Below are 20,180 nucleotides of genomic sequence, written 5' to 3'. Positions count from 1 at the left end.
GATGCCTTCCCTCGCGTGGGCCCTGCGGAGCCGGGCAGGTCGGTGCGTGGGACCCTGCGTGGGCGCGGGGGTCCCGGCGGGGCGGCGCGTGGGGTCTCGCGCGGGCGCGGCGGGCCCGGCCCCGCCCCGCGCAGTTTAAGAATGAACCGTGGGAAAAAACTTTGGGGGGTGTGCGCGCGGGGCCGGGATCCCTCCGCCGGGCGGGGGAGGCTCCGGGCGAGCCGTGGCACCGCCTCGGCGCGCGGCGCCCTCCGCGCGAGGGAAGAGCTCCGCAGCGCGGCGGCGCCGGGACCGCGGCGCAGCCCCGGGGACAGGGCTCGGCCCGGCGGCGCCGCCGCCCCCGGGACAGACGCGCCCGCGGCAAGATGGGCGCCCTGGCCCTGGCCCTGGGGATTTTCCACTACCTGGGGCTCTACCTGCAGCTCGGCGCCGCCTCCCGGCACCCCCAGTGGGACGCCCCGGCGGCGGGCAGCGGTGAGCGCGGGCAGCGGAGCGGGCGGCGGCCGGAGCGGCGGTGCGGGATCCGGGGCTCCGGCGGCGGCTGCGGCCCCGGCGGGGAGCGGGGCGGGGGGCGGCTGCGCTCGGACCGCTCCCGAGGATCGGGCCCCCGCGGTGCCGGTCTACGACGCTGCCGGTCCGCGTCCGTCTCGGCCGCGCGGGGCTGGCGGCGGGTCGGGGCGGTCCCTGCCCGGGCAGCGGGACGGGTGGCTGGGGGCGGGTGCCCGGTGTCCGCCGCGGCGCTGGGCTCCTCCGCCGCGGGCAGCACCGCGTCGCGGTCCGTCGCGCCGGCGGCTCCGGGGGAAGGGGCGGCTCGGCCGAACCGGGGCTGGGCTCCGCCGCTGCCGTCCTGGGGCCCGGGGGGCGGCCTCTGGCTCCGCCGCTGGGCTGCCGAGCCCGAGCGGGGGGGCGGTGGGGGGGACTTTGCACGGTGCGTCCCCGTCTGCACCCCCGTGCAAGCAAGCGTGCACCCCCGTGCAAACGCGCACCCCCGTGCACGGCGCCGCGATCGCTGCGCGCTGCCACACACCACTGGCAGCGGGAGCGACGCTCCCAGCGGGTGCAGCAAGGCTCCGCTCCCGGCTCCTGCTCCCCGCCTGCCGCGGCTGCTCCGCCGCTCCGGTGCGCGGCGAGTCGGCGGTGCCGCCAAGCCCGGCGTGGGTCCGGCCGGGGGGTCCTGCCGGGGGCTGCGGGAGGGGAACCTCTTTCTGCAAACCCCTGCGAAAAAGTCTGTCCAGGCGTGGGGGGCAGTTCCCGCCCGTGGGGTGCCGAGCAGGTGACGGGAGACGGAGTCCCCTCAGAGGAGGGCACCGAAACCCTCCTTGTCTCTGCGGGGTGACATGGGCGGGTCTGAATCGGAGCCCAAGGAGTGACCGCAGGGTGCGTGCTGGGTACCTGGAACGCAACCATCCCCCTCACATGGCGACGGAGCTCCGGGCGCGCGGAGGGGAGCTGCTCTCTGCCCCGAGGAGCCTCCAGGCACGGGGAGCCTCGGGGCCGGGGCCGTGCTGGGGCGGCGGGCAGCATCCCGCAGCGACGCGGTGCGTGGGCCGGTGGGCACCTACCTGCGCGGGGAAGGGATGATCTACCTTTGCGCTGGGGGGATACAGGCAGGAGGGTTTCTGGACCTGCCAGCCTGGTGTGCCGGAAGGAGATGTGGGCGAAAAGCCTCCATTAGCCGCTGCTGCTCCCCTCAGAAATTCAGCAATAGGCAAATAAATAGTGAAATGGTCGCTGCGAAGGAGCAGGGAGCCAAGGAGAAGAAATATTTTGGGAGGGCGAGTGCACTTTGGAGCCACATTACAGCTTGCTACTACGAGCAGTTCTGCAGCAACTCACTTAATCACAACAGAAACCTTTATTAACGATACTGAAAAGCAGTGAATAAGTGGGTCATGTATAATAAGCCATTTGTGTTCAGTAGGTGAATACCAATTTGATAAAAGCTGTGTGTGCTGAAAACCTGTATAAATTGCTGTTTAGCAGATCGGAGATTGATCATTTCATTACTCGCTGGTACAGCTTTCCCTCTGCACTGTGAGAGCCTGGCGGGTTGGGCGTGTGGAGCAGGAGAGGGGCCAGAGCCGATGGGATGGATTTGGCCGTGGCCGGCGGGGTGGGCAGGTCCTGCCAGGCTCTGGCCACAGCAGGCAGTGTCCGGAGCTCGCCGCCATCTCTGCCCAGTGCAGGCGGCCTGGAGGAGCCTTTGCTGCGCTGTGAGGGTCTGGCACAGCTCGGGAGTGTGTTTGCTGTTGTCTTTAACTTCTCTGTGGTGGATGCAGTGAGAGAGTTGAATGGGAGCAGGGTGTGCTCCACAGGCGTCGGCGGGTGGCTGCGAACGCCTCTCGGGGTGAGGATGGCTCCCCCACCCTGCCTCCCTGCAGGCGTGAGCAATGTGCCTTCACTCACATGGCAGCCAGGGCTGCTGGGGAGAGGAAAAGTCTCAGTCAAAGAAAGTCCTTTCCCTGCCCCTACAGCAAAGGCTCTGTCTCCAGCAGGGATGGAGCGAAGATCACCTCTGTCTGCCCCACTGCCCCCAGGAGAGTGCCCGAGCCACAGGATCCCTCCTCACCATCCCTCCCCTACCCACAGTGCTGCCTCTCGCCTCTCCCCTCCTCTCTTCTCCTCTCCTCAGGCTGGCGCCTTCAATTATTCATGCCCCCCCGTTGCAGACAGCCTGTGCATGCTGGGCTGGTGCCATGGGCTTTCAAACCAGCGCTAGCTGGGAAGCTCCAGCCACCTTCCCAGCCTGCCGGCTCCTGGAGCAGAGCAGGGAGAGCTGTTCGGTGAGCAGCTTGCATTCCCAAGGAGGAGAAGCCTGGCTCCTTCCTTGCATCGTTTGCAAGCGTTAGTGTTTCACCATCAATAAAGCTGCTGTTGAAGGGCTGAAGGCTGGAAGGAGCGGTGCCCTGGCTCCCTGGGGTGCTGCCCTTCTCCTTTCTCACACACCCTGATGATTATTCTATCAATTACTTTCATAAACACTTTGCATTCTGCCAGATTTTTTCATGCTTCCTGATGGGAATTCTCCACCCGATGTGTTTTTCCTGCTGGTGTTCGTGCAGTCATTCAACGCAATTACTTCTGACACCTCTCCTCATCAAATGTCTGTGCTTTCTTTTCCCTTGAAGAAGCTGACAGACGATGGGCCAGACACTGGGAATTATTACGTTAGGACAGTGACAGCTAATTTTAATCATAACGTTCCCTTTGAGCGAGGCAGCAAATCAAACGAACAGCCGGTGCGGCTGCGCAGGGTCTGGGAGCCATGGGCAGCGCGGCGGTGCCGGGGCGGGGAACGGGCACCCAGAGAAGGCCAGGGAGCTGGCGGCTCCGCTTCACTCCCTGCTTCGGGAGGTGCCAGGGCTGGGGCCAGGAGGATGCCCATGCAGGGAGCTGGTTGGGTGCTCTCCCCATCGTGGGTGCTCTGGGATTTTGGCTCCCAGTGTGAGGACTCGTGCGCCTCAGGATGGACAGCCCTTCCCAGCCCCATCCACTGACGACTGCCTGTGTCTGGGGTCCTCTTCTCCATAGCTGTTTCCCCTGGCTGAGGGTTTACCTCCTGCTTGGCTGCCCCCTCAGTGCATCGCCAGGCACTGGGGCCATCTGGGGCTTGGCTGTGCCGGATGCGTTGGTGCCTTGCACCACGTGCTCCACACAGAGCTGCTCTGGGACAAGCCCACCGGCTGCGGGGCAGGCAGAGCTGAGCAGGAGGGCACTGTGCTCGTGAGCACTGGGTGCTGACGGCTCTGCGGGACAGGTACTGGCAGCAGCCGCTGGTGCCAATCGCTCATTTTGGGTGCTAGGTATGAGACTGGGGGGCTGATCTCCAGTGAGCGGAGTTCCTGTCTGCCTCATCCTGCTTCCTGCCTGCTGCCAGGTGCCCTGCCTGCTGGGAATCATCCCCTGGCAGACATCAGCACCAAAGTGCGTGGTGGCTGAATGACGGTGCACAGCACTGCTAAGGGTCCTGTTGGGAGACGTCGTAACAGGCCATTTTAGGTTTTCACTACTTTCACTATCAGATAACTGCTCTTCCTCATTCCCCCTGGGAGGGAATTGTCTGAGAACCACCACTCCCTGGGAGCCGGCTGGGAGCAGCGCGTCCCCTTGCCTGCAGAAAACTCCTCAAAGCTGGGGCTGGGCTGGGGAGGATACTCACCACTGGCGTCTCTTCTGCGGTGGTAGTAAAACCTGGGCAGCGGGGAGGCTGCTGGGAGGGCAGGTGCTGGGGGGGCAGCCCAGCCATAATGGTTCACTGTTAGAAATACTCACAGGTTTCAAGGTTAATTCCAGCTCCCTGGCAAGGTGAGCTCTGGCCTGATCACAATCACCAAATTAGCTGGATTTTTTTTTGTTTTTAATTTATGCTGCAAATTTGAGCTAATTCTGCTGCTAATATGACAGTAAATAGGGGCAGAGAAATAGTGCTCCCATCCCCAGTGTGCCAGTAGGAGACCTTCCATCCTGGCTGGCATTTGTGGCACTCCAGTGTGGAGCTTCCCTTGGAAAGGGCAATTGCAGGATTGCTGGTGGAGAGCAGAGCTCCCACAGCACCAGGGCCAGGCTGCGAGTGCCTTGGCACTGGCCGGGTGCTCACCGGGATGGCACCCACCAGCAGAGCCGGGAGCTGCCTGAGTGCGTCTGTGGCCTGATCTGTCCTGGGCTCCAGCCCCGGCCCTCGTCTCGTCCCTGCTGGCCGCTTGCTGCCGAAGCCCTTTGCTGGAGTCGGAGCTGCCTGCCCTGCCCGCGCTGGTGGCGCCGGCCGTTACACCACTGTGTTTATGCATTGGTTTGTGGCCGTGATGTGTTTTTGGTGACCCAGGGTCAGCATCCCTGCTCACAGGAGGAGATTCATTCGCAGATGTTAATGGGCAGATGGGAAGAGGAGGGGGGTTTTAGCCCAACCTGCAGAGCAGATGCCAGCAACCCTGATGTCCCTGCTGCAGGGACAGAGTGGGCCCAGCACAGCCAGTGCGCTGGAGCAGTGCCGGGGCTTCTCCTCCCAGGCCCATCCAGGGGGACGCCCCCTGTGCCTTCTGATCTCCTGGGGTGACTCCTGCATGGGCAGCCCACACTGAGGGGCGTAGGGGCCCTGTGGCACCAAGGCGGGTCCATCCCTCCCCGGGTTACTGCCTGGTGCATGTGCCGGCATGTGCCGTAGGTGCTGTTGCTGCTGGCTGGACATCGGTGCCTCTGCAGCTGAGACTGTCCCTCTCCATCAGCTGAAGGTGGACGTGGGTACCTCAGGAGGGGAAGGTGTCGTTGGCTGTGGTTGCTGTCAGACATGTTTGCTTTTCCTGCAATGGTGCAGGCACGTGGGGCGGCGCAAACCCAATGGGTTGGGCAGACAGCCCCATGCTGGGGATGCAGGGCAGGGTTTGCGCACACTCACCAGTGGGCAGGAGCAGGAACAGGCCCTTGACATCCATCCGCAGGAAGGGCTGAGCACTGTCATCAGCCCTGGCACTGAGCTGGAGAGTGTGGGGACAGGGGAGATGGTGTTGGACGGCTATCTCGGCGGCTCTACAGGGACTCCTCAGTGGCATCTCCACACACATGCGCCACAGCCGGCAGGGAGAGAGTGGTTTGGCTCTCCTGGGAGCGCCAGCTGCCTTCTCCTGCCTCTCATTTTGCCCCATGGTGGTGGTGGGGCCCTGGCAGCATCTGCACTGGGAACTGCTGGTGGAGGGGAGCCGGTGTGAGAGCAGTGTAGTCCTCAGGGCAGGAGGGTGGTGATAGCAGCACCCACCTGCCGGTACCCTTGGCAGGTCTGGGTGCTGGTGGGGACTAGAACAGCTGGACGCAGCTTGGGGGGCTGAGGGGTTGGCAGGATGCAGCTGCTGATGCTGCTTGGGGCCAGGCTCCATTGTAGATGCCGGGGACATGCCTTTGGCCAGGGTTGGGGTACCCTTTGCCCCAGCACGGACCCAGGGCTGCAGTTGCCCTGTCCAGAGCCGTTTCCCTTCCTACCATGTCTAACGGTGCACTCCTGCTGCTGGGGTGCAGGGAGGGGGCCACTAAGGGAGTGGATGACAGGAGTGCGAGGCTGAGCCAGCGATTAGTCCTCAGAGTGTCTTGACTCATCGAACCATAATAAATCATGAATTATGACTGGGAGCTTTGTGGAGGGAAGAATAAGCCACACTTGATTGCAGCCCAAGGCATAACAGTGGCAGCTGGAGGGAGGGACAAGGGCAACAGAGGCTGCTCCAGCAGCACGGTCCTGCACCCACCTGCCCCACAGCCTCCTGCTCCCCTGGGGGGAAGCTGGAAAGCCCCCAGCCCCTGTCCCTCCCCAGTGCAGGATGGAGCCAGCCCCTGTCACTGCTGGCCACCCAGCATGTGCTGTCCCTCCAGCCTGACTGTGGCTCTGGCAAGGGGCTCCTACTCGGTTAGGCAGAGAAAGAAGTGTCTGGTTGACCAGTGCTGTAATGGTTCAGTGGGATAAATAACTCACAGAGCAAGTGCAAGCACTAACTAGGTGATTAACATGCATTTGCAAATGTCCAATACATATTTAATCACCCTCCAATCCATGTTTACACAAATACCAACCTGTCTGCGTGCCCACATCACCGTTTAAGCTGTGGCCACCCCAGCAACTGGTGGTTGGTGCCTTGTGTGGGCTGTGGCAGTGGGGGCCCTGGAAAGCCAACACGGCTCCTTGCAGGGCTCCACCAAAACTGTGGGCAGCAGGCAGGGTCCTGGCCAGGATCCTGGGAGCTGCGTGGCCTTGTATGCTCCACAGGACAGGGACAGGGTGGGGGTGCTAGGGGACAGGGCAGGGGGACGGGGCAGGGGTCCGGTGGGTCATTTCCAGGTGCTCCAGGCAATGTACGACCTGGCCTTTCCTGTCATGGGGTGGGGGGCGCCCCCCTTCCCTCCTGCCCGCTGGCTGCCAGCAGCCCTCCTGCCCGTGCCGAGCGGGGGCTGTGGTAATGAATCCTGCCCGCCGTGGGGAGGGAGCGCAGCAGCCTGTATATCTCCGGTTTATGAGAGCACCAAGCTGTCCCAGCAGGCGTTTTCAATTCCGTTTATCTGTGTTTCCCCATTGAGTTCATTTTATTTCCCCTGATTTTTGTTTCCTGGAAGATTTATTGATCCTGATTTTCTCAGTTTATGACAGGTAGCAGGCCATAAAGCATGTGGAGCCGCCAGCCCGTCACCGGCCCCCTCCCTTCTGCTGGGAGGACGCGGCACCAATGTCAGTGGCCGGGAGAGGGATGGTGCTGGGTGATGGGGGGGCAGGGGTGGGCAGGGGACCAGGGCTCTGGTGGCTCTGGCAGTTCGGCTGTCCCTTGTCCCTGCCAGCGGTGCCGGTGGGAACAGTGTCTGGGCAGCTCAGCTGCCTTTGGTGGGGTCCTTGGTGCAGGGGCCATGCCTGGCCATGGGGCTGCTTGTGGCTGGGGGTTGCCTGAGGGGGCTCGGATCTCCTCTGCCTGGGCCCCTGAGGAAGGACAGGGCTGGGGCTGGGGCTGGGGTGCAGCAAGGCCCATCCCTGCCACATCGCCTCTGCCTGGGTGGCCAGGGTCTACGCATCCACTGGGGAGGGTGTGTGGTGCTGCTGCAGGGATGGGGACTGGCCCCTCGGTCCCTCCCCAAAGGTGTCCCCTCCCGGCAGCCCCATGGTGGCAGTGGGCTGGGGACTGTGCGTCTGTGGACACACACTGCCATTCAGTCCTACCGCCATGGCCCCCTTCCACCTGGCCTCCAGAGGGTCCCTAAATTGCCCATCACTTCCAGAGGCCCAAGCAGAGGCAGGGCCATAACAGTCCTCATTAAAGCAATTCTTTACTTCACCTCTGCCAGCAGCTGCAGGTCTGATGCTCCTGGCCTTTGCTTTGGCGTCTGCCACCACTCGAGGAGGGGGGGTCAGGCCAGCTGCCACTCGATCACGGACCAGTGCACGGGAGGCAGGGTGCCCAGCAGATGTGGCTGTGCCGGGGCTCCAGCTACAGCCTGCACGGGGCTGAGCCGGCCACAGGGCTGCGTGTCCGCTCAGCGCAAGGGTGATTTTTAGCACACCCTGCAAAAGCACAGTTAAATCCTCCTGCTGGGGTTCAGCAGCTCTGCAAACATCTGAGGTCTCAGGTTCCCAGGTGGGGACTGGCTCCACAGCCCACCCAATACTGACCATGTACAGTCCTGTGCAAAGGCTGTGCAGGTGAGTGCGGGCCAGAAACACCAAGAAAGGTCTGCTCCCAGCAAAGGAGTGACTTGGTGGCAGTGTCCTGCAAACACCAAGCCCTGAGATGCCTCTGCCTCCTCCTCACCTCACCAATGCGCTCCTTTCCCGATGGCTCAGCCCTGGCTCTTCCAGGTAGCACTGCCGGTGGGAGGACTTCACTGCCCCCAGGGGCTGCCGACCCCCTCCGTCACACCCTGCTCGTTTTTTGGTGGGGGTGGGAGAGATGGCCTGTCCCCCAGGTATCTTTCTGTCACTGACCCATTACCCAGAGTTTCTCCATCCGTCCGACTCTCATCTCACACCAGCTCTGCTGTGCCGCTTTCTCCTTCACAGATGCATCCGCCCCTACCTCGCTGCTTTCTTCCCAAGCTCCAGGTGCTCTGTCCAGGACATGGTGCCATGCAGTTATTATGAGCTTTTGTTGCTTTTCTCTGTAACATACTAAATCACCTTTCCCAGCTGAAGATCAGGAAGGAGGTGACCTGTGTGTTTCTAGCCACAGGCTGCCCTGTTTGCTCAGTCTTGGTCACCCAAACCTCATCTGTACTCAGGAAGCCGAAATCCCCCAGGAGCTGGGGGATGAGCTGTCCTCACCTGAGCCTGCTCTCCTGGCACCTCTCCTTGGCCATCCACAGCATCCCACTCTCGTGGTGCCATGTGGGACTGTCCTGTTGTGATTCTGGGGCTGGGGACTGCACTGGCAGTGGCTGCTCCTTGGCTGGGGTGTCCTGGGGTGACTGCTGGGGCCAGGGGGGGCCCACCACAGCCCAGCACCCTGCAGACACAAGCTGCATGGGCATCCCCTGGCACTGGGGTCCTGGAGCCCACTCCCCACACAGGGACCAGGGGTGGGAAGCTGGGATGGAGGGGAGGGCAGTGAGGCAGAGGAGGGGATGAAGGGCTGGGATGTGTGTGGTGGGATGTGGGGGGATCCATTGTGGTCTGTGGTCCCCACAGAGGCCATGGGAGGGAGGTCCCAGGGCAGGGGCTGCCTCGTGCGGGAGCCAGACGCTGTGGGGCTGGATCTGCCCTCCTTTGGATGCACTTTGAGGAGGTTGAGCCCTGGGGTTAATGAATACACACGCTTCCCAATTAAAATCTGAAAGAAAGAAGGCGCTTGACTCAATCAAGCCTTTTCTCCACTCATCTGCCAAATTCCCTTCTGTGGGAGCAGATTTTAATTGTGTTGGGAGTAATTTGGACATGGCTGGAGCCCTCAGGCCGTCCCCCCTGCCTCTGCTCCACACCCCAGCCAGGACTGCATGGTTCTGGGGGGCTGGTGTGGGGTCTGCCGGGACCTTCTGGCTTCAGCCATCACTCCTGCCGTTGGGAATCCTGCAGAGCAAAAGCCTGATCCTGGGCCACGGTCAGAGAATGGGTGGGTGAGTGTTGGTTAATGGCTGGACTTAATGGCCCTGGCACTGCTACAGCAGGAGCACAGATGAGCCCTTTGCCCGGTGTGAGGAGCAGCCGGCACTGGGCAGCATCGGACACTCCTGCTCTTCCCCCAACCTTCAACCGCTGGAACTGTTCCCTGGCCTGGAATTCCCTCTGCTTTCCAGCGTGGAGCCCACACGCTGCCAGTGCCGGGGTTCCAGGTGAATGTGGGTGCAGGAGCCATGCTGGGAACCCCACCAGCAGAGCAGGGCTTGTTCAACTCCTTGTGCTGGGTATTTCCCTCAGTTCCCCTGCTAAAATGGATTAAAGGGAAGTGATAAGTATATGGGATTTCTGTGCATCCAGAGGGACAGGAAGATATTAAAGGTATTAACTTTTCCATCTGGGCTGGTAATTGTTCATTTTCAGAGGGGATCAGGGCTCGGTGACAAGCCCCGGGGAGCTGCACGCTGTTCCCAATGGGACGCGTGTCCCAGGGGACTCCAGTGGCACCGGAGGGACCCACATGGTGGCTTTGGGCGGGCAGTGCCAGCAGCATGAGGTGACCAGCAAAGACAGGAGGGCACAGGGCACCTGGTGCAGACCCTGATCCAGCCTCTGTGACCCGCCCGGGCTGGGCACCAGGTGCCGTGGCTCATGGCAGGGGTGGGACGGGCAGGGACAGGCAGGGCTGGCCAGCCCCACACTGGAGCAGACTCCAGATGGACTGGGTTCAGCCCAGTGCTGTGGCCAGCCCCAAAGCGATGCTCCTCGGGCAGTGGGAGCAGGGCAGGCGGCCCACACACCCCACAGCCCCTGCCTCTGCCTGCAGCCCATGCCCACCACAGTGACAGGGGAGTGTGGGGGGGCTGGCAGCCCCTGGCCCAGCCGTGCTGGCATGGAGGGGACTCAGCCCCCCATCCCCGTGCTGTGCCAGGGAGAAGCCAGCGCAGAGTGTGACAATAACATTTGCTAGTGACCTGCACGCCGGGGCTGTCTTTACAGAGGAACAATAATCTCTCCAGAGGAGATGAAAAGAATTCTAATTACATCTCTGAACAATATTTGTTTTGAGCGAGGAAAGCAAACCATATGGCATGTGGGAGACTGTTTGGGGGCCGCATTAAACAAGGATTTGTTTTTCATTTATGCTCTGATCTAAACGGAGGTGCGATCATGCTTTATGTATTTATTATATTTTGGAGGCATGTGGGGGTCCCATGCCCACTCTGGGGCAGGGGGTCCCGGGGAGAAGCATGGGAGCAGGGGATCAAAGACTCCTGTTGCCTGCCTTTCCTCCTGCTGCTCTTTGCAAAGTGCCAGGAGGGTGAGGTGGCTCTGCTGGGCTGGGGAGGGGGCACTGGGGTGGGTGGGCGGGCGGGCGGGTGGGGATGGGAGGTGTACACCTGTGCCGCAGGGACCTGTGCCCTCTGCCAAGGGTGCCAGGTCTATTTGGCCAGGGAAGGGGCCAGGCGCTCCTGGTGACCCTGCCCACGTGGCCAGCGGCCTCGGCCGGGGTGGCGGCCCATCCCTGCAGGCGCCCGCAGCCCTCGCCCTGTCTCCTGCAGCCCTCTTCACTGAGACCCCCCATGACATGACGGCCCAGGCGGGTGAGGACGTGGAGATGGCGTGCTCCTTTCGAGGCAGTGGCTCCCCCTCCTACTCCCTTGAGATACAGTGGTGGTACGTCCGCAACCACAAGGACTGGACGGACAAACAGGCGTGGGCTTCCAACCAGGTAAAGCCCCTTGTCATCCCCTGCTGCAGCGTGGTGCCGGGCACAGTGCTGTCAGACAGAGCCTTTCCCTGCACTTGCCCTGGGGGTTTCACTTGCAGTCGCTGTTGGGGCTCAGAGGGGACACTGTCCTGCAGCAATGTCCCCAGCACTGACCCAACCTGCAAACAGCAGGGTCTCACCTCACTCTGCTTCTTGCTCATGGGCAGAGGGGCGCCTGGGGTCCCACAGCGCTTGACCACGTGTGGGGTGCACGGCGAGGATGTTCCGGGGTGTGGGGCCAGAGAGGCTGGGCTGTCTTAGCTGCCCTTCCCAATTAGCTGAGGGGCCACGTGGCCCATCCCCTGGGACTGACCCCAGGCAGACGCTTTGTCTTTGTGCTTGTGCCTTCTTCCATCTCACCATGAACTCATCCCCTTGCATCAGTCCCCTCCATCCCCCCCGGCCCTCCCTTGTTTTCCCCATTTCCGTGTGTATCGGTCTTGGCAAACAGCTGTCTCTTTATTTCTCTTTCTGTTCACACAGAGATAAGGGCCAAATAATGGGAAGGCAGCTTTAGGTATTTTAATGAGCCTTTATTATTGTGCCTTTGGCAGAGCTGCTACTGGTATTACCATAAATTGAGAGAAGCCTTGGGGAAGTGCTGCCACTCGGGGAGCACTGCTGGGGAGAGAAAGGGGTTGTGTGGTGAGGGGTGGCAGGGCAAGGGGTGGTGGGGATGCCCGGTGTGGGGAGCAGGCATGGGAGCAGGCTGCATGGTGCAGAGAGGACCCCGGCCACCTGGGCTGTGGTGCTGCTGGTGGCTGCCAAAGGGGACCCAGGGTGCTGCCTGGCTCTCTGGCCAGTTCGGGAATTTTTATGGTAATTGGGGCAGGCACTGGCTGTGAATGGGCTGAGGTTGCTGGGGACAGGGATCACTGCCGCAGTGGCAATGCTACCGTGAGCAGGTCTCCATCCCCAGCTCTGGGTCATGGGGAGTACCCACTGACGGAGCTGAGCTGCAGCTGGGACACACAGGCGAGCATCCCATCCTCCCTGGTGCTCTGGTGCTGCCCTTCCCTCCCCTTCCCAGCTGCGCCACATGGCTCCCATCTGCCCTAGATGCCTGGGTTTACTGGGGCTGAGCAGCCCCTTCCTCCCTCCTCCTCCTCACTTTAGGCAGCCATCCTGCTTGGGGCAGCCATCCTGGGGGAGGGCAGGGGTCCGGTGGGCTCCTGCTTCCTCCCAGCTGAGCTAACGGTTCCTCTTCCCTCTCTGGTCTCTCTCCCCATCCCGCTCTTCCCAACAGCTTAAAGCATTGCCACAGGAGGAGCCTGCGAAGGATGCAACAAAAATAAGCGTGAGTTTGGCTAATGGTTTTTGCAGGCGCTCTGGTCAAAGGCTTGGCTGGAACAAACCCTGTGATGCCGGTGCACAGAGCTGGGGGGGTGGGAGGGTGTCCTGGGGTTTGTGGCTCTGTGCAAGGCTGGGTGCTCCAGACAAGGTGTCCCAGAAGGTAGGAGGGTGCGCTGGTCCCACCGGTGCTGTGGGCTGGCGATGCTGTGGTGGGTGGGCTAGATCTGCCCCAGCCTTGGTGCTGGGAGCAGCCAGGGTGAGGGGTGGCTCCCCCATTCCCCTCCAGTCCAGCAGTGAGGGTTTGAGCCCCTGGACTGTGAGACCCGTCTGGCTCCTGTTGGCATCTGAGGGACACATTTACACTGAAGAGAAAATAATCTAATTTACTCACATGATTAGCATCCCAAAGCCATTTAGGCTCATGTGAACAGAATGAGGAGACACTAATCAGTTAAATAAAATAAATGCTCTTGGCCTCCTGCTGTCAGATACATGCCCCCCACCCTCTTCTGCCTTCTGGCCCTCCCCACCTTGGAGGGCTCCGCCTTTGGGGGTACCACAGAAATGGAGCAATATTGGAAAGCACTTCCCACCATCACCCCTGCCTTGGCAGCCTCTTCTGGCTCTTCTGCTTTTCCCTCGCTGAGTGAGTGAAGTGGGACGGGGCTTGCCATGCACCCATGGCTCCTCGGGCCAGGGGTCTCCCATGCCCAGGATCAGTCCCTCTGCCCAGCTCTCGTCCCTAGGAAATCAGTCATGCAGCAGGTGAAATGCCAAAAAGCTTCCTGATGGAGGTCGTTGCATCTCATCTCCCGTCTGTTGGGATCAGCGCATGTAAATTCTCTTGCTGGTAATGAATCCCCCATGGGGACCGTAACCCTTTGATCTGGTTGCATCATGGGTCCCCCAGGTTTCAGCCCTGTTTGTCACCATTCCTGTGATGGGCACTGTGATATGCCCACAATCCATGTCCAAATCCCAGCAGGTGCGTTCAGGATCTGTCCCTCGCCGGGGTGCCACGGCTCACTGCCCTGCAAGCAGCAAAGCGCTGGGACTGCTGCAGGAGCGGCCAGAGCCCAGGGTGCTGCCAGCCCTTGGGGATGATCCTGCCCACCGTGGGCAGCAGGAGCTGGCACGATACTTTGCAAAACACTGCTTGGACAGCTTGGGACTCCCCATATCTCCCCAGCCCTGCTCGCAGGGCACGGTGCTTTGCTCTCCCTGGTGAGGATGTTGGGGTCCCAGTGCCCGATGCAGATCAGGGGCCATGGGCACTTTGCAGCTGGGGGTCGAATCCTGTGCTGGGCAGGGACAGGTGGCCAGGAGCTGGTGCCATGTTAGAACCAAGGGAAGGCAGGTCCCATGGTGTGGCCAGTGCAGCTGCACGGAGCCCAGCTGGGGCGGCAGGAGGGGCCGAAGCAGGTGCCAGGGCTGCGGAGCCGTCCCAGGGCCAGCGCTCCTGCTCAGGCTGGCCATTGCATTTTTCAGCATAATTAGGCGGTTAATTGCACACCGGAATGTAATCAATGCGTGTGCATATGTAACCAGGATTTATTTTGAAACACTTGGGGTGTGACGCTTCTGCCATCTCCTCCAGATCAAGCCAGCAGGGAGAGGCTTGGGTTTTAAACCTTTTTTTTTTTATTTTATTTTAAATGTCCTTGATTATTAAGTGTTTACAGAATGGAGGAGATAAATGAACATGGGTAAGACACCACCATGAGTGGTTCTGATAAAATTTGTGTTACAACCACGGCAGCAATTGACTGAGAACAAACAGCAGCGTCAAACAATGTGAGGTGATGTAAATCATACATAGAAATCACTGCATCAAGCACCCCCTTGGCTATTTTTTATCCACCAAAACACACTTGGTGCTGGAGGCACCAGTACTGGCTCTGCCTGGAGCCGCTGTACTTTGCGGAGATGTGGAGAGGGAAGACGCTGCCACCCTTTGCTGTGTGATAGCAAATATGATGGATCTGCATTTATTTTCCCCCTCTTGAATTCTTTAAACCTGCTCTTTTGCCACCAAGCAGCAGCACTTTGCAGTACTGAGCTGGGGCTGGGCACGGCTGTAGCTGTCTGTCTGTCCCAGCCTGTGCAGGCATCTCTCCCCCTGTTCCTGCAGGGCAGTGCAGGCCATCACTTCAGACACCAGGGGTATTTTTTTTAAGCTCCTTTCCCCTAACGGCCTCGGCACCCTGGCACACACGCACCGGAGCCCAGCAGCTCACCTCCCCCAGTGCACAGCCCCCACCGCACCTGCCTGCACCCTGCCCTGTCTTGGCCACAGCTTGGAGCCTGCCTTGACCCATCCTTGGACAAACAGTCCTGCCGTGGGACCAGGCGCCCTGGGACCCCATCCCTGGTGCTGCAGGATCAGTGCTCACAGCTGCCTATAGGCTCCGAGCAGCCCCAGAGCTGCCCCTTGGGGCGGCCCCGGCCACGGTGTGTGGCACTGGCCGCCTCTCAGCAGCCCACAGTGTGTGGGGCGGCCGGAGGCAGCTGCTCGCGTGTGCTCATGTGTGCTCACATGTGCTTACAGGTGCAGGCACTGGCTACCCTGGCAGCTGCGACGGCTCAGCCTGTTGGTGGGGCTGGTGGTGGGGCCCCCATCCCTGCACTGCCGCCCGCATTTCGGTGCTGTCTCCTTTGCCTTTTGGGCCAGCAGCTTGCAGCTTTTTGGTTGCAGCTCCCAGCCCCATTTCTAAACACCATAAAATCTTCAACTAACAAATGCAGCAGCAAGTAGAAAAATGGCCTTTGCCATCCAGTGTGATTATAGGGAACAGAGCCAGGGGCCTCGGGGCGGGTTATAAATCTGATTTATTGACCCAGCCCAACAGCAGCCGCCGCTCTGGCTAGTGAGTAAGTCTTAAATTTCATTGGGTGATAAATACTGAGAGCGAATCAATTTAGTAGAAAAGCTAATTAGCCAGCGTGGTTCTGCATCGATCTCTGAGCCCCACGCGGCCAGGGAGTCCATCATACCGTGGTCCTGGGCTGGGGCTGGGGTCCCCCTGCACCTACTGCCTGGCTCCGCCCTCCTCTGCCACATCCTCCCCAGCACGTGGCTGGGGTGCAGCATGGCGGGCATGTGGGCAGGGGTGGCACTGACCTGAGTGTCTGGGGCCATGGGGGTCCCAGGGGCTGCCTGAATCCCTGTCTGCTCCGCTGCAGGTGGTGAAGGTGGTCGGCAGCAACATCTCCCACAAGCTGCGGCTGTCACAGGTGAAGCCGGCGGACGAGGGGACATATGAGTGCCGGGTGATCGACTCCAGCGATGGCAAGGCGCGGCACCACAAGGTGAAGGCATATCTGCGGGTAGAGGCGGCGGGGGGCGTGGGGCACCCCCAGGACACCCAGCTGCGGGGCGCCCCACTGCTGGACCCCGCCGCGCCGGGCTCAGCCCATGCGCACCACCACCACCATCACCACAAAGCCGGGAAGGAGCTGAAGAAGCGCTCGGTGGACGCCTCCTGTGTGCTGTAGGCAGGCAGTGCCGGGGGGATGCCGGAGCCCCCCACCACCCTGGACTCAGTGGAGCTGGCGAGGGTCCACGCCCCCTGCCAGAGACTGGTCCCACCACCCTTTCTCACCCACTGCTCCCTCCTCCCACTGGCCGCTGCTGGCTCAGTTTCTTCCCCAGCCCTGTGGTGCAGGGGTGCCAGGGCTCGGTGTGGGAGCAGGACCGAGTCCGCGCCAGGGGTCACATCGCTGGGACCATGCCTGGGCCATACACCCACACATGGTGGTCCCCATCCCCACTGGCCCTGTGTGGGCAGGTACCCCACTGCTTGCTGCCACCCACGGTGCCATGGGCCGCGTTGTGCCCCAGCTTTATGTGCCCGGCGGAGGCACCCCCTGCCCGCAGGACCCTCCCTGCCTTCCCTAGTGCTTTGCAGAACCAACAGTCCGTTCCCGTAGGAGGCCCAGTTTAGTTGCTCTGTTCCAGCCCCGCAGTGCGTATATAAGTTCTAGCATCCATCTTACAGACCGTGTATATTGCCCCTCCCTGCCCCTGCCTTCCCCAAAGCCGCCCCAGCATGTCAAGGCCTGAGCTCAGTGGCGGAAGGACGGCACGGCATGGCATGCTCCCGGCACACTCCGGCACACTCCCCAGCACAGCTGTGGTGCTGCGCGTTGTGCTGCGGCTTCACCCAGCCAGGCAGCTGCCTGTGGCCCATGTGTGCCCGGGGAGCCGTGCTGTTGGGCCTGGCTTGCTTTCACCCATTGGTCCTCCTGGCCCTTTGCATTTCATGGAGGACAGAAGGCTCGGCTGTCAGCCCCAGCTGCCCTCTCTCCACCCCGGCCGCCCGTGCCAGCGCAGCTCTCGGCCCCCACTCGTGGCCAAGCTCCCCTTCCTCCACGGCACCGCGCTGCCCTGGACAGGGTCCGGCTCATGGGCTCCTGCATCACAGTGCAAATGGCAGAGCCCATCCCCAATGCCCCCAGGGGTAAACACCGCTGCTGGGGACAGGGCCACAGGGAGGGAGAGGGGGGTCCCAGGCCTCCCCATCCGGGTGCCAGGCGCTGCTCCCCTGCCGCCGCTCACCCACGCCGCCAAGCCTGCCGCCACCAGACCTGCTGCAGCTAATAAAGCTCTTTAAACGAAGCCTCTGCGAGCATGTGGTCTTTGTCCCTGGCACATGAGGGGATGTAGTTTTGGCGCTCTCTTGGCTAAAAAGGGGCACAGCTGGAGTTGCCCCTGGGGGCTGCTTTGTGCTGGGCTGGGGCTGGGTCAGGAGGGTTGGGATGGGGATGGGCATCGTCACCAACAGCTGAAGGCTCAGACTCTTTAAAAGCTGCAGCTGGGGACCTGGGTCTGCTTGTGAGCTGGGTGATGTTGCCCTGGGGGTGCAGGGTATGGCTGAGTCCCAGGTGAGCAGGGGCTGCTCTACACTTTGGCTACAGGTTGCTGGGGGCCGCAGGGAGGCTGGGTGGGCTGCTGGGGCTCTGGCCTCTCTCTGTGCTGCTGGGTATCAGCTCTGATCACTGCCTGGGCTCCTGGATCACAGGCCTTGCCTCTGGCCAGGTGGAGGGTTTGGGTCCCCAAAGCAGGGGTGCTGGCTGTCCCCTGGACAAGGCTACGCCCAACATGTAGGAGAGGAGCTCCCAGCATTAGCAGCACCTGGCTTGGCCCTAGCTGCTAGGAGTCCCCAGGCTGCTTTGCAGCTTATTAATCCCTGGAGCTCCATAGCACTCACCTCTCACCTTGCTGATATGAAACAATTTGTCATGTGTTAGAGTAACAAAAGCAAAAGCTGTTGGCCTGGTGTCAGCCAGTGTGGGTTGCAGAGGAAGGGCACAGTGTGGCTGGTGTCCTTCTGCAGTGTGGGATGTGGTAAGAGCTGTGCTTCTCTTTGCCACCTGCTGTGGGTCTCACCTGCAGAGCCACGGTCTCAGGGGAGCAAATGGCACAGGAGCCTGTAAACACACAGGGTGCTTTGTCAGGAGGAAAATATTAGGCAGCTTCAGGGAAAGGGGGCTGTTTTTGGAAATTCTGCTTTGGCACAAGCAATAATAGCTACTGCACCGTGGCTCTCCCTGGTGGAGCTGTGGGAGCTTGTGCTGCACTCAGATGCTCCTTGTCAGGGAACTGTATCATGGGGGGGAGGAGAGGGAGCAGAAGGCATCGGCCACCAGCACGGTAAAAAACAGTCTACAAAGGAGGAAAATGAAGAGCCGGAGCTGTTCTGGAGAGGGTAAAAGGCTGCAAATCACCTCAAATGGAGAGTAAACAAATTGCTATGTGGTATAGTAGTTTGCAAGACCTAGAGGCGAGTTTTAAAAATAACAGGTTTTATTAGAAGACATTAATTTTGCTGAGTTTATATGAAATCTTGGGAATGGGAGTTGGAGACAACCCCACTGGATCTGTGTGCAGGACCCAGCAGCTGTGTGGCAGCACCCAACCCTGGGGGCTGCATGTGGGGCTGTGTCCCTGATGCTGAGTGTGGGGGTCTCCCCATGCTCCTGGCTGGGTTTGTGCATGGAGGAGGTGGCTGGAAATGGGTTTCTTGCTCCCTGTCCCTGGGGAGGGTGGTTGGAACAGGGTGAGCCGACTGGCAGCCCTGCTTGCTGTGCCCCCTATGCAGCCCCTCTGGCTTTGCGGAGCAGGGGGCAGCTGCCTGCTGCGGTCAGGTCTCCTCTGGGACGGTGAGGGTGCTTGACACACTGGAGCTGGGCACCCTACCTGCATGCTGGGGTGCTGCCCCTGGCTCAGTCCTGGACCCTGGTGGGTTTGGGGACTGTTCAGGTGCCTGCCTGGGGAGGAGGCAGTAGAGAAGCCCCTGGGCTCGCTTTCAAACGGGCTGAGCTTAATATGCAAGTCACTGCTGGGGAGGAACCAGTCTCATGAAAATGCCATTTCCACGCAGTCACTCTTCTGGCCATTATCCTGCTTCAGACAAAAGCAATTTACTCTGCCTGTAATAAAGCAGGGGTGATAACGAAGCTGAGAAGAGCCGTGACAGGCGGCCGTGTGACTGAGACAGCCCAGCCTCTCTCCACTGCCTGCACCGAACTGCTGGCTGGGGATGGCAGCTGCAGGGAAAAATCTCTGGGAGAGCTGAGAAGCCTGAAGAGCACTGGGAGACACCAGTGCTGGGACTCGGCAGGTCTCTCTGTGCACTCAGTTGTGCCAGAGGCCCAGCTGGAGGGATGTGGCTGGTTCCTGGGCACCGGGGCATGCACTGGTGCAGTGACCAACACAATGACCTGCTCACCAGGCAAGGCAGGAGGGTGGCCTGGGGGCGTAGGCATCAGCCCCCCCTGCCTGCAGCGCTCTGCCCTGCCCGGTAAATAACACCCAGCAAGAGAAGGGGCTGCATGGGAAGGTGCATTTGCCTCCATGGACACTGCAACTCTGTCCTGGGAAGGGGTGTCACGGGGGGACAGATTGGTGGGTCCTGCCCTGTCCCTGAGTGGCATGGCAGGAGTGTGCCCTCACTGTCGTAAGGACTGGAGAACCCTGGTCCCTGCTGTGCCAGGGCAGTGACCTGCTGTCTCTGTGTGACATCTCCTGTCAGCCGCAGGGTGAAGCGTAGCAGCAGCCCCTGCACCCCATCAGCATCTCTCTGGGAGCGTGGCTTAGCACAGCTGGTGCTGCTGCCTGGCTCAGTGGTGAGGGCTCCATCAGACCCAAAACCAGACTATAGGGTCAACAGGAAGCCCGTGCTAGAGTGGCAGCCCAAGACCCCCTTCCTGATGGATGCAGCTGGTTCCAGTTCTCTCCCCACCCTCCCTCCAGCTCCATTACATAGGGAAGATGGTAATTAAGAGAACTTTTCTAACTCCTCTCCTGTTGTCACAGCCCTCCTGCTGTCTGTACTGTCCTGCCCAGAAACAGAAGCCACCTCCCTTGTGCCTTCCAGCCCTGTCTGCAGGAGCCGTGGCTGTGTAGTCCCCACCAGGATCCTGGGAATGGGAGCTAGTGTGGACATGATCAGAGGGGGATGTGTATGGATCAGCAGGGGTTGGAGTAAGGACTCTGATGCAACAGTGCTGCCCTTGACCCTCATGCCTGTCCTCCTGTGGGGT

General features: G+C 61.0%; 1 protein-coding gene across 1 annotated transcript; it reads left to right on the top strand.

The window, feature by feature from the left end:
* The first annotated feature begins 265 nt into the window (after positions 1-265).
* VSTM2L (V-set and transmembrane domain containing 2 like) lies at positions 266-17,246 on the top strand. Its single transcript, XM_064465147.1, has 4 exons — positions 266-474; positions 11,134-11,303; positions 12,589-12,639; positions 15,819-17,246. Exons 1-4 carry the CDS (start codon positions 366-368, stop codon positions 16,128-16,130), a joined length of 642 nt encoding a protein of 213 aa, XP_064321217.1. The 5' UTR covers positions 266-365; the 3' UTR covers positions 16,131-17,246.
* Positions 17,247-20,180: the final 2,934 nt, after the last annotated feature.

Source organism: Phalacrocorax carbo, chromosome 14 (assembly GCF_963921805.1).
Source record: "Phalacrocorax carbo chromosome 14, bPhaCar2.1, whole genome shotgun sequence".
NCBI lineage: Eukaryota > Metazoa > Chordata > Aves > Suliformes > Phalacrocoracidae > Phalacrocorax > Phalacrocorax carbo.
This window is presented reverse-complemented; position numbering and strand designations above follow the sequence as displayed.

What these genes read in the sequence shown, in the direction of transcription:
- VSTM2L (XM_064465147.1), top strand. Translation starts at nt 366, where the DNA reads ATGGGCGCCCTGGCCCTGGCCCTGGGGATTTTCCACTACCTGGGGCTC. An exon ending in AGGCGTGGGCTTCCAACCAG is followed by an intron (nt 11,304 to 12,588) that starts GTAAAGCCCCTT and finishes TCTTCCCAACAG; the next exon opens with CTTAAAGCATTGCCACAGGA. An exon ending in AGGATGCAACAAAAATAAGC is followed by an intron (nt 12,640 to 15,818) that starts GTGAGTTTGGCT and finishes GCTCCGCTGCAG; the next exon opens with GTGGTGAAGGTGGTCGGCAG.